The sequence below is a fragment of the Carcharodon carcharias genome, chromosome 7 (assembly GCF_017639515.1).
Source record: "Carcharodon carcharias isolate sCarCar2 chromosome 7, sCarCar2.pri, whole genome shotgun sequence".
NCBI classification, from domain to species: Eukaryota; Metazoa; Chordata; class Chondrichthyes; order Lamniformes; family Lamnidae; genus Carcharodon; species Carcharodon carcharias.
The window spans coordinates 110,235,363-110,249,578 of record NC_054473.1 but is presented as its reverse complement, the minus strand read 5'-3'; the positions used below and the strand labels follow the sequence as shown (position 1 = coordinate 110,249,578).

General features: G+C 44.3%; 1 protein-coding gene across 1 annotated transcript in view; it reads left to right on the top strand.

Moving 5' to 3' along the window:
- The window catches only part of cog4 (component of oligomeric golgi complex 4), a 64,322-nt gene that overhangs the window by 26,496 nt on the left and 23,610 nt on the right, over window positions 1-14,216 (top strand). The window contains exons 6-10 of the mRNA XM_041191555.1: window positions 3,300-3,405; window positions 5,142-5,299; window positions 6,820-6,878; window positions 11,784-11,917; window positions 13,015-13,133. Of these exons, the coding sequence (XP_041047489.1) occupies window positions 3,300-3,405; window positions 5,142-5,299; window positions 6,820-6,878; window positions 11,784-11,917; window positions 13,015-13,133 (576 nt within the window). The remainder of the gene's footprint in view (window positions 1-3,299; window positions 3,406-5,141; window positions 5,300-6,819; window positions 6,879-11,783; window positions 11,918-13,014; window positions 13,134-14,216) is intronic.

The following is a 14,216-nucleotide window of genomic DNA, read 5'->3' as shown; positions in this document are numbered from 1 at the left end:
TTTTGGTTCTCGAAGAATTTAAATTCTTAAGAGAAAGTGATGGATTGGGAGCAATTCACTAAAGTTTTTTTCCTGATTAAAAATCCATACCGGCCCTGGCGCTCTCATTTGGGTCAGAAATTTGTTGTTCAAATCTTACTCAAGAGACTTGAGCACAAAATCTAGGCTGAAAATGCCTGTGCCGTATTGAGGGAATGTTACAATGTTGGATGTGCCATATTATGGATGAGATGTTTAACTGAGGCCCCATCTGCTCTTTCAGGTGGGCATCAGAGATTCCGTGGCACTATTCAAAGAAGAACAGGGGAATTCTCCCTAATGTCCTGGGCAATATTTATCTGTCAACCAACGTAACTAGAAATACAGATTATCTGGTCATTTGTCTCATTGTTATTCATGGGTTCTTGCTGTGCATAAATTGGTTGTGTGTTTTGTACCTTAAAATGGGAAGCAAGCTTCAAAAGTAATCCATTGGCTTTAATGATCTGTGAGAACGTTCTGCGATTGTATGAGTTTCTATCCAAATGTAAGGTTTCTTTCTCATGGGTGTTAAAGAAAAGGAGTTTACGTCTAATTGGCTTGGCCACGCTGGTGAGGGTAAGAGATTACAGATGGTACTGAAACTGAGAGAAGAGGACATAAAGAGTCTGCCAAGGGATATAGATAGATTAAGTGATTGGGCAAAAGTTTGACAAATGTAGTATAATGTGGGAAGATGCGAACTTGTCCACTTTGGCAGGAAGAATAGAAAAGCAGCATATTATCCAACACTATGTCTCCTTCCAACACAATATGGCCACTAATATGCGTCTGCGCATGCACACTATTGCATGCATGTGCAGAAATCCAATGAAATCACTGCTGGAGCCTGTAGCCTGGAACTCGGTGGGTCAGAAGGGGGAAAAATGAGGAGAGGCAATATAGTCTTAACAATCACAACAGCCTACAATCCAATACATTACTGGGATAGTGAGACCGAAAAAGCAGGACAAATCCAACCCGGCCAATTACCGCCCCATCAGTCTACTCTCGATCATCAGTAATGGAAGGGGTCATCAACAGTGCTTTCAAGCGGCATTTACTTAGCAATAATCTGCTCACTGATACCCAGTTTGGGCTCCGCCAGGGCCACTCAGCTCCTGACCTCATTACAGCCTTGGCTCGAACATGGGCAAAAGAGCTGAACTCCCGAGGTGAGGTGAGAGTGACTGCCCTTGACATCAAGGCAGCATTTGACCAAGTGTGGCATCACAGAGCCCTAGCAAAACTGGAGTCAATGGGAATCAGGGGGAAAACTGTCCACTGGTTGGAATCATACCTAGCACAAAGGAAGATAGTTGTAGTTGTTGGAGGTCAGTCATCTCAGCTCTAGGACATCACTGCAGGAGTTCCAACCTCGGCCCAACCATCTTTAGCTACTTCATCAATGACCTTCCTTCCATCATAAGATCAGAAGTGGGGATGATTGCACATGTTCTGCACCATTCGCAACTCCTCAGATACTGAAGCAGCCCATGTCCAAATACAGCAAGACCTAGACAATATCCAGGCTTGGGCTGACAAGTGGCAAGTAACATTCGCGCCGCACAAGCCAGGCAACGACCATCTCCAATAAGAGAGAATCCAATCATCGTCCCTTGATGTTCAATGGCATTACCATCACTGAATCCTCCACTATCAACATCCTGGGGGTTACCATTGACCAGAAACTGAACTGGACTAGCCATATAAATACTGTGGCTACAAGAGCAGGTCAGAGGCTGGAAATCGTGCAATGAGTAACTCATCTCCTGATTCCCCAAAGCCTGTCCACCATCCACAAGGCACAAGTCAGGAGTGTGATGGAATATTCCCCACTTGCCTGGATGAGTGCAACTCCCACAACACTCAAAGCTTGACACCATCCAGGACAAAGCAGCCCACTTGATTGGCATCCCTTCCACAAACATTCACCCCACTCCACCACCGATGTACAGTATCAGCAGTGTGTACTATCTACAAGATGCACTTCAGGAATTCACCAAGGCTATTTCGACAACACTTTCCAAACGCGTCACCACTATCATTTAGGAGGACAAAGGCAGCAGACACATGGGAATGCCACCAATTGGAAGTTCCCCTCCCAGCCACTCACCATCCTGACTTGGAAATATATCACCATTCCTTCACTGTCGCTGGATCAATATCCTGGAACTCCCTCCCTAACACCACTGAGGTTGTACCTACACCACACGATTGCAGTGGTTCAAGCAGCTCATCACCACCTTCTCAAGGGTAACTAGGGATAGGCAATAAATGCTGGCCCGAGCCAGTGAAGCCCACATTTCATAAATAAATTTAAAAAAAAGAAACACTGACCGATATGACTACAGTAGAATATCCAACAAGGAAAAGATTTTAGTTTCCCATCTGCAAGTCATTCCCTTCTAACTGCCTGTAAAAGTAGTTTCCAAAATCCTTCACTGTTAGTCCAAGATAGAAATTCAGAAGATACAAACATTTCCCTTGGTTTGATTTTGCTGTGTGTAAATCTTTCATTTCCAACCTACTGTAAAACAAGTTTCTAAAATCCATCACTGTCAGTCCAGGATAGAAATTCACAACATTTCCTCCTCCTGCTGACAGGGACAGTGATGACCGTGAATGGGCCCTGCTGCAATTTGCCCTCTATAAAGATGGCAACCTCTAACCTGGGTCTACTGTCAGCATTCAACTGTGCATGCATGTTGTTGGCATCAAATGCAGCCAACATCTAAATGGAGAGAGATTGCAGAACTGAGGGTAACGTTGGATAGGTTGGGTCTGTGCATTGGAGTGTAGAAGAATGAGAGGTAATCTTATTGAAACATATAAGATTCTGAAGGGACTTGACAGAGTGGGTGCTGAGAGGATATTTCCCCTTATGGGAGAGACCAGAACTAGGGAATATAGTTTAAAATAAGGGGTCTCCCATTTAAGACGGAGATGAGGAGAATTTTTTTCTTTCAGAGAGTCATGAATCTGTGGAGCCCTCTTCCCTAGTGGCAGGATCATTGAATATTTTTAAGGTTGAGGTACATAGATTCTTGACAAACAAGGGAGTCAAAGCTTATCGGGGGTAGGTGGGAATGTGGAGTTGAGGCCATAATCAGATCAGCCATGATCTTATTGAATGGCGGAACAGGCTGGGAGGGGGTGAATGGCCTACTGCTCCTAATTTGTATGTTTGTATGAAACTTGTTGGTGTATTTTTGCTTTGGATATAAATGTACTTTAGTTGAATTTTAGTTGCCAGCCTGATCTATTTTCTGTTACTGAAGATTGCAAACAAAGCTGAAGAAAACCTTCACCTGGCACTGAGCACTGAAATGAGTGATCGCAGGGCGGCTGTTACCTTTGCTGACACCCTCACGCTGCTCTTTGAAGGTAGGACTGTCTCAGTGAGTCTAATAGTTGCAATGACAGGCTGGCCACAAGGGGTTAGAACAGTGGTCTGCCACTTCCTCACCCTGAGTTTGAATCCAATCTGTTCTATCGCATGAAAGTCACTTCTCTTGCTGCTTTACCAGCCTAACGAACTACACCTCTTGTAGAATTAGTGTGCTTGAGCGGGGAGATTAAAAAAAAAAATCATTTGAGTTGTGAGCACCAATGGCAAGGCCAACAGTTAATGCTCATTCCTAGTTGACCTGTGAAGATGGTGTTGGGGCTGCCTTCATGACCCACTGGTACTAGGTTCACATAACTGAATGGCTTGTTGAGGCAGTTCACTAGGTAGTTCAGAGTCAGCTGTGTTACTATGGGTCTGGAGTCACATTTGTGCCAGACTGGATAAGGACAGCAGGTTTCCTTCTTTACTCTGATTTTTAATGACACGTTGACATGGCACAATGACAGCGCTCCTGCTGAATGAGGGCATACGCCACACCGGTGTTGCTACCATTCCCACTGTTAAATTTCGGATACTTTCTGCAGCATTTCTCTTTCAGTTTTTTGCCTTTTCTTGCTGGGATGGAGTATCAAACTAAGCAGTAACTTTACACACTTCTAGTTAATAATTGGTTACAGGTAAAATAGATGTATTCAGAAAGTTGCAGAATGTTCCCTTTTGCTGACTGTTTGGGTCCTGTGTGCACCTTTCAGCTCAGATTGTTTTTTTATTTGTGCTTGGGATGTGGGCATCTCTGACAAGGCCAGTATTTATTGCCTATTCATAATTGCCCTTGAGAAAGTAGAGGTGACCTGCCACCCAGAACCACTGCAGGTAGGTACACCCCATTGTTGAGGGAGGGAGTTCCAGTGACAGTGGAGGAACAACAATTTAATTCCAAGTCAGGATGGTGTCTGTCTTGGAGGGGAACTTGCAGGTGGTGGTGTTCCTGTGTGTCTGCTGCCCTTGTCCTTCTAGATGACACACATTGTGAGTTTAGAAGATGCTGTTGAAGGACCCTTGCTGAGTTGCTGCAGTGTGTCTTATAGATGGCACACACTGCAGCCATGGTGCACTGGTAATGGAGGGAGTGAATGTTTAAGGTGGTACATGGGGTGCATTGTCCTGGATGGTGTTGAGCCCCTTGAGTGTTGTTGGAGCTGCACTCATACAAGCATGTGGAGACTGTTCCATCACACTCCTGACTTGTGCCTTGTAGATGGTGGGTAGGCTTTGGGGAGTCAGGAGGTGAGTCACTCTCCAGAGAGTTCCCAGCCTCTTGCAGCCGCAGTTATTTATGTGGTTGGTCTAGTTCAGTTTCTGGCCATTTGGTAACCTCCAGGACGTTTGTGATGGGGGATTCAGTTGAATGCCGTTGAACATCAAGGTGCCATAGTTAGATTCTTTTTGGAGACATAATTGCCTGGCACTTGTATGGCACAAATATCACTTGCTACTTAGCCACCCAAATTTCTAGGATGTTGGACCTATAACAGCCTATTTGCCACTAAGCACTGAAATGGCAGCATCACTTGGTGAGGTTACACGATGGCTGGTATGGGAATTGAACAATGCCACATTGGTGCATTACCTCTCTGAGCTTGAGGCTGAGGCACAATGTTGATGTGGAGTAGAGGAAGGATTACTTTCTATTTAAACTGTAAAAGGGATTCAGAACTTGGAGGGGTGATTTTGACGGTACAGAGTTTGTATTGTTTGAAATCTTTCACAGGGATCGCTCGTATAGTGGAGACTCATCAACCCATCGTTGAAACGTACTATGGGCCTGGGCGGTTGTACACACTTATTAAGTACCTACAGGTGGAGTGTGATCAACAAGCTGAAAAAGTAGTGGATAAGTTCATTCAGCAGAGAGATTACCACAGAAAGGTAAATCAGAGCTCCTGTATTTTTGTATAAACTAATTTTTGACTCGTGTTATTTTGCAGGGTGCCTTGTTTGCCCGCTGTTGACCCTGTAAGGAAGTAATCGTAAATTGATACAACTGAAAAGGAGGCCCTTCAGCCCATCGCACCTCTTTGAAAGAGCTATCCAATTAATCACATATCCCTGTTACTTCTGAAAAGCTGTACAAATGGTTTCCCTTCCAGTGTTTATCCAATTCCATTTTGAAAGTTATTATTGAATTAATCTTCAACCACCTTTTCAAACAGTGGATTCCAAAGTAAAAACCTGCTGCACTAAACAAAATTTCCTCATCCTCTCACCTTTGAAAATTCAAAACTAGATCAACCATGATTGTAACACAGTGCTGGCGAAAGTCAAGTCTCAGTAGTTGAGTGTTGAGGGGTAGCAGCAGGTCAGTGAACAGCACCTGTGGGGGTGAGGTACAGATCTGAGTCTCAGTTAGATTTCATGAAAGATTGGAAACCACACTCTGTGAGTAAACAATGGGCAGGATGTCCCCCCCGCCCTGTTGGGGAGGTTGTGCAGGAGTGGGCGCAAGCGGCTAGGTTCCCTATCGGCACCCCCAGTTGGGGGTGCGCTGCCATTGTACGTGGGCAGGCCAATTAAGACCTGCCCAGCCTGATATCCACCTGGGAGTGCTGTGCACTCCCCGTGCAGCCGGGAGGGATTCCCTTAGCCGGGGGTGCACTGTTTCGCATGCCCCCCCCAATCCCGCTTGCCGACCGAAAGATGCAGCCCAGTGTCTAGGAGTGAGGATTCTTTCTTTGTTTAAACCGACCATCTACTTCCCTTGCTTAAAGTATAATTTTCTTCGTCAAATCCCAAATTCTGAACCTTGACTTTGTGGCTGAAGAAAAATTGTCTCCGTTATTTGAGTCATTCTGTCCATTTCCAGAAGGTCTGTTCTGATGTAAGTGGTGTGAAAAATGTTACTGCTGGAAACAACAAAAACACACATTCAAATTGGATAGCTCAATTTTTTTTCACTTTATTTCAATCAGTTGACCATAAGCAGAAACATTAAGGCCAGAGAGTGACAGTCATTTTGCCCTCCTCAGTTTTCTCTCCTCTTCTCCTGAGTGTGATTTCACAGGCATTGTCAACATTACAAAACCTTGCTCAAAGAGGTCACTGTTCATATGGGATGCTACTTCTAATTGCTACATGTTCACTCCTGCTGGTGGGGACACCTTGTAAAATATCTGCAGGGAAGTTTGTGTGTGTGGCCTGACCTATTTTTACTTGCATTGTTTTCAATCCCATGGAAAGACAACTAACAGTGGCAGTAGCCTGGCAGTCCCTTTCTGTAGAATTGTGAGGATAAAGCTACATCTAACTCTTATCGGCACAGCAATGTGGTGAATCAATGGCCTGGTGCTAATTCTGGTTCTGCAGTTACTATTTGCAATTGGATCTTTACTGTAAACACCTGTGTTACATGCAAAACAAACATTGACTTCATTCATTTTGTGGCTTTGCAGTTCCAACGAGTGCAGAACAGTATGATGAGGAGCTTAACGATGGATAAGATAGAGCCCAGGTATGAATGTACTCTGAGTAGCTATAAACTGTTGTGTATTCTGCTTTTGTTCAGTAGTAACACAATTAAATTGTTGGTTGTTTATTATCTGCACTTTTTAAAAAAAAAATAATGGCTCTGCATCTCTTCTGTAGGCACGATTCCTGGACTACTGATACAGTCCACTACCTTATTCTTCAGTTATGCACCCAGGTAGCAAGTGTTGACAGTGTATTTGACCATTGAAGGCACAGAAGGAGGCCATTCAGCCTAATGTGACCGTGTCAGATCTTTGTTAGCCACGCAATTAATACCACACTCCTGCTCTTCCCCAAAGCCCTATAAAAAAATTCCCTCCATTATTTTCCAATTCTCTTTCGACTATTATCATTGCATCTGCTTCCATCTTTCAGCAGTGCATTACAAATCACAGCTGCTCAATGTGAAAAAATGTTTTCTTATCCCCATTGGTTATTTTGCTAATCATCTTAAATCTGTGCCCTCTGGTTACTGATCCTTCTGCCACTGGAAACAGTTTCCCCTTATTTATGCTATCAAACCCTTCATGGTTTTGAACATCTCACTCGAAACCCCTCTTTGCCTTCTGTGCTCTAAGGAAAACAACCCAGGCTTCTCCAGTCTCTGCATAATTGAAGTCCCTCATCTCTGGTAAGATTCTTATATATCTTCTCTGCATCTGGTAGATAGGTCCTTCAGGACAAGGCCAGTTTGGTCCGTAGTGCTGCTACTGAGCTACTCTTGGTGATGGATATTGAAGTCCCCCACCCAGAGTACGTTCTGTGCCTATGCCACCCTCAGTGTTTCCTCCAAATGGTGTTCAACATGGAGGAGTACTGATTCATCAACTGAGGAAGGGTGGTAGGTGGTAAACAGTAGGTTTCCTTGCCCATGAATGATCTGATGACAGGAGACTTCATACAATCCAAAGTCAATGCTGAGGACTCCCAGGGAAACTCCCTCCTGACTGCATACAACTATGCCGCCACCGTCTCTGCGGGTTCTTTCCTGTCCGTGGGACAGGAAATGCACAGGGATGGTGACAGTGATGTTGATGTTGATGTTGCATCAACAGCCTCAGTCACACTCATGGAATCATACCTTACAGCCGATGTCCCAGACACCTAGGCTCCTCCTGCGGCCTCCAGCATCACAGACACCAGCCTTCAGCCTTTTCGATTTGTTCCACATGATATCAAGAAATGACTGAGGGCATCGGTTACTGCAAAGGCTATGGGCCCTGACAACATGAAGCAATACCACTGAAGACTTGTGCTTTAGAAGTAGCTGCAATCTTAGCCAAGCTGTTCCAGCTGGTCACTACACTATAGGAAAGGTGTGATTGCACTGGAGAGGGTGCAGAAGAGATTCATCAGGATGTTACCTGGGCTGGAGTGTTTCAGCTGTGAAGAGAGACTATTTAGGCTTGGGCTGTTTTCCTTAGAGCAGAGAAGGCTGAGGGCAGACCTGATAGAAGTATACAAAATTATGAGGGGGGTAGATAGGAAGTGACTTTTCCTCTTAGCGGAGGTATCAATAACCAGGGGGCATAAATTTAAAGTAAGGGGCAGGAGGTTTAGAGAGGATTTGAGGAAAAATTTTTTCACCCAGAGGGTGGTTAGAATTTGGAACACACTGCCTGAGGGGGTGTTAGAGGCAGGAATCCTCAAAACATTTAAGAGGTATTTGGATGAGCACTTGAAACGCCATAGCATACAGCGCTATGAATGAAGTGCTGGAAAATGGGATTAGAATAGATAGGTGCTTGATGGCCGGCATGGACATGATGGGCCGAAGGGCCTGTTTCTGTGCTGTATAACTCTATGATTCTATGAGTACAGCTACAACGCTGGCATCTACCTGACAATGTGGTACATTGCCCAGATATGCCCTATCCACAAAAAGCAGGACAAATCTAATCTGGCAAATTACCGCCCCACCTGTCTGCTCTCAATCACCAGTAAAGTGGCGGAAAGTGTTGTCAACAGTGCAATCAAGCAATACTTATACAGCAATAACCTGCTCATTGACACTCAATTTGGGTTCTGCCCTCATTACAGCCTGGATCCAAACAGACAAAAGAGCTGAATTCAAGAGGGAAGGTGAGAGGTACTGCCCTTGCAATCAAGGCAGCATTTGACCGAGTGTGGCATCAATGAGCCACGCTGGAATCAATGAGAATTGGGGGAAAACTCACCACTGGTTTGAGTCATAGGTAGATGATTGTGGTTGTTGAAACCAGTCATCTCAGCTCGAGGACATCACTGCAGGAGTTCCACAGGGTACTGTCCTACGCCAAACCACCTTCAGGTGCTTCATCAATGACCTTCCCTCCATCACAGGTTTAGAAGTGGGGATGTTTGCTGATGATTGCACAATGTTCAACACCATTCGCAACTCCTCGGATACTGAAGCAGTCTGTGTCCATATGCAGCAATGCCAGGCTTGGGCTAATAAGTGGCAAGTAACATTCACACCACAAAAGTGCCAGGCAATGACTATCTACAAGAGAGAATCTAACCATCTCCCCATGATATTAAATGGCACCATTATTGCTGAATCTCTTTACTATCAACATCCTAGGGGTTAACATTGACCAGAATCTGAACTGGACCAACCATATAAATACTGTGGCTGAAAGGGCAGGGTCAGACACTGGGAATTCTGAGGTGAGTAACTCACCTCCTGACTCCCCAAAGACTGCCCATATCTACAGGGCACAAGTCAGGAGTGTGATGGAATACTCTCCACTTGCCTGGATAAGTGCAGTGCAACAACACTCAAGAAGCTCAACACCATTCAGGACAAAGCAGTCTGCTTGATTGGCACCCCATCCACCAACTTAAACATTCACTCCTTCCACCACCGATGTACAATGGCAGCAGCATGTATACAAGATACACTGCAGCAACTCATCAAGGCTCCTTCGACAGCACCTTCCAAACCTGACCTTTACCAAAGGCAACAGATGCAAGTTTCCCTCCAAGTCACAAACATCCTGACTTGTAACTATATTCACTGTTGCAGGGTCAAAATCCTGCAACTGTCTCCCTAACAGCACTCTGGGTGTACCTACAACACATGGACTGCAGCGGTTCAAGAAGGTGGCTCACCACCACCTTCGTCTGGTGAGATACTTTCTTGAACTGCTGTAGTCCTTGTGGTTTAGGTATACCCACAGTGCTTTAGAAAGGCTTTTTGACCCATTTACAGTGAATGAATGGTGATATAGTTCCAAGTCATGATGCTGTGTCACTTGAAGTGGAACTTGCAGCTGGTGGTGTTCCCATGTGTCTGCTGCCCTGTGTGCTTCTCTCCAATTAAACAACTATTCACCACAACTCTTTGCTTCCTGCCCCTTGGCTAATTTTGTATCCATGCTGTCAAGACCCTTTCATTCTGTGGATTTTAATTCTACTGGTAAGTCTATTATGTGTACTTTGTTAAATGCTTTTTGAAAGTCCATGTAAACAGCTGCAGTATCCTCACTACACTCTCCATTACTTCATCAAAGAACTCGATGAAGTTAGTAAAACACGATCTACTGTTAATAAATATAACAAATGAGCAAATTTTACTGGCACATACTTTTCAAAATTCTAATTAATTTTGTCCCCGATTATTGTCTCTAAAATTTTCTTCACCACTGCTGTTAGGCTGATTGGTCTGTAATTGCCAGCTTTATCCATTTCTCCTTTTCTTAAACAGGGATGTAACTTTTGCAATCCTCCAATCCTCTGGCACCATCCCCATGTCCAAGGATAATGGAAGATTGTGGCCAGAGCATCTGCAACTACTATGCTTTTTTTTTCATTCATGGGATGTGGGCTTCGCTGGCTGGGCCAGCATTTATTGCCCATCCCTTGTTGCCCTTGAAAAGGTGGTGGTGAGCTAACTTCTTGCACCACTGCAGTCCATGTAGTGTAGGTACACCCACAGTGTGGTTAGGAAGGGAGTTCCAGGATTTTGACCCAGCGACAGTGAAGGAATGGCGATATATTTCCAAGTCAGGATGGTGGGTGACTTGGAGGGGAAATTCCAGGTAGTGGTGTTCCCATCCATCTGCTGCCTTGGCCTTCTAGATGGTAGTGGTCATGGGTTTGGAAGATGCTGTTGAAGGAGCCTTGGTGAATTCCTGTAGTGCATCTTGTAGATGGTACACGCTGTTGCTACTGTGCATCGGTGGTGGAGGGAGTGAAGATTTGTGGAAGTGGTGCCAATCAAGTGAGCTGCTTTGTCCTGGACGGCGTCAAGTTCCTTGAGTGTTGTGGGAGCTGAACTCACCTAGGCAAGTGGGGAGTAGTCCATCACACTCCTGGCTTACTTCCCCCAGTAACCTGGGATGTATTCGTGGCTTTTCTGCTTTGAGGACTGCCACCCTTTTGAGTGCCCCCTCTTCATCTATTTTTATCCTTTACAGTATCGCCACTGTCTCATCCTTTACAATTACATTGGCAGCCTTTTCCTCTACACATACATATATTCATTCTCTATTTGCTTTCTCCTCTTTCTGTGTCACTAGATAATGATTAGGAATTGAACCAAGGCCGATTTTTCCTTTATCTCTCTCTCTTCTCTCTCCCCCTTTCTTTGCCAACAGCACCCACCCCCAAACACTCCTCTTCATCCACCCCTCTGTCCTACAAGATTCGCTGGATAATGACCAGCAATCAAACTCTTGCTGATGTTTGCTCTCTCTAGCCCAAAGCACTTAAAAAAAACTTGCCTGACCGATATCAGCTACTTGACCAAGGATGAAACCTGAGACCTTCTGGTCTGCGCAGTTTAATACTACAGCAGGCAATGTACTTAAAGCATTAGGAGGAATGGGTTGCTGTCCTGTTATGCATGGGCCAAGATATGGATGAACACTTTTTATACTTATAAGAATTTATTTTTGATTTTCAGAGAATTGGACACTATTTTAGCGGAGGTTACATTGATGAATGCTCGCGCGGAGCTGTACCTGCGTTTCATCAAGAGAAGGATCACTGCTGATTTTGAGGTTTGCGATGCAGTAGCCTCTGAAGAAGTGAAGCAGGGTACAAACATCTCCTTGCTGTAAATGGTGGAATTTCCATCCAACTTTAGAATTGTTGTGTTTAATTAAAATTGTTTCAGAGGTATTTTTTGGTATTTCATCCTTCCTCTCTCAGTCCAGTCTCTCTTGTCTGAAAATCTTTGCTGTCAGGAGGGCAGGTGAGTGGATGAGCTGCTTACAGCTTCTCCATCCTGTTGGGGAGATGCTCAACTGACACTTAAACAGAGAGGTGGAATTGCACTAGCCCCCAGTCACTGCATGATGCTCTGCCATGCTTTCTTCTTTTGTTGCCTTGTTTCTCCCCTGCTCTTCGTGCTGCCACCGTAGGATATCTGGGTGCCCTACAGTAATTGATCCTGGATGGTGAATTGTGGGAGGCTATTTAGCCCAGAGGCCATTGGAATGGAACCTGAGCCAGTTCTTGGCCAGTGTCCAACCGTGCAGACTTTGCAGCAGGAGTTAGTGGATAATGACCCCAGGAGCTGGAAGGCTGCTCGACCCCTACCCCACCTCATGCAGCAGTGCTGTATTTGAGTAGTTGTGTTGAAGCAGGATGTGAAAGTTAGAGATAATGGATAACTAGAAATAACAGGACTGTACTTCTAATAATTTGATTACAACATTCAATATACGACTTAATCTAAGCCGTTTGTAATGGTTTGGGATACAGTGTTACATTTTATGGGTAACTTAATGGAGCCCAAAATTAGTTTAATAAATATAAGACAGTTACTAACAAGCCCAGTAGGGAATTCAGGAGAAACTTCCTTAGCCAGAGAGCGATTAGAATGTGGCACTCACTACCACATGGAGTGGTTGAGGTGAATAGTATAGAAGCATTTAAGGGGAAGCTAGATAAACATGAGGGAGAAAGGAACAGAAAGATATGTTGAAATGGCCAGATAAAGTAAGATGGGACGAGGCTGTTATAGAGCTAAAACAACAGATGATTGATATGTGTTTGCACTGTAAATTTGATACTAATTAATTGCTATTATACTAATGTGCTAGTTGCAATTTCTCTTTGTGTATTGCTAACTGCAAAGATACTGAATAATTTGTTGACCTGTTTCTGTGATTTAATTACTTGTTACCCAGAGCATCAGAAGGCACTGGATAAGCTGAGTAACCTCTGTTTGCTGAGCCGGAATATGCAGGAGCTAATTGGATATTACATCACCATGGAAGAGTACTTCATGAGAGAGATGGTCAACAAGGTAACTGTATAATGGTGTCAACTTCTCTCACATGCATCTGAGAAGCCATGATTATCGCAGTGCAGGCTCACCTTCATAACGCTAAGGAGAGAAAAATCAGCCTGGGTTCCTGTCCTGACCACTGCTAACAGTCCCAGAGACAAGGGATGAGCCTGTGATTTCCCCCTCAATGTCAAATGGCTTTCTGCTTTCTGGCTGTCTAGGTCCCTGTGTGGAAATGACTATTGGATAAGGTACCTGAGGGATTGATCATACCAAGAACCAGCATCTACAGGAGAGAAAGGCGTACTGATGATTATGAAAACAGAATGTTTGTTAACTCCTTGCACTCAGATTAAATGACATGGCATCAATTCTTGACATTAGGTGGAGGCCTGGCCTCTCTACATGTAGAGAAGGGGGAAAGTGGTTGAGCAAATTACCTCAAGAAATTGAGACCTTCTTGGCCTGTTTGGCTCAGTTTCATTCCAACAAGGAGGAAACTACTGGAAACATTTTAACACCATGACCATAGGATCTATTATGAAGAATTCTAGGTGCCTAGTTGTAATTCCAAGGCAGTATAGTATGATTTAGATTCAGATGTCAGAAGGTAATCTGATGAGGTTTAGCGTTGCATCCGTTTCCAGTGGAGGATCCCATCCAAACCACTAACATTCTCTTTTCAGGTACTGACTGATTTGTGTATTTCAACAGTTTTTGTTTCTGTATCTGCTGTCTCAGCACATACTATGATTGAACTGGGACTTACCTGAACACTGCCGTGGCTAAGTTAACCATCTGATGTGCTCCCAGCCCATGTGTACAGTGTTGCAAAAGGCCTTGAATTAATCCTGCTTCTAAAACCGACTTCACCATGGTTTCTGCGTCATACGTACACATATCTATAGTACGCTGATCCCCATTATCTCAGCAAGGCATATGGTAGTGTGGTGGTTATGTTATCCAGAGGCCTGAATCAATCATCTAAAGAATGTGATTTCAAATCTCACCATGGCAGTTTGAAAATGTGGGTTGCTTTTATTAAAATAATAATTCTGGAAATAAAAAGCTGTTTTCGTTAAAAGTGACCATGAAGCTGTT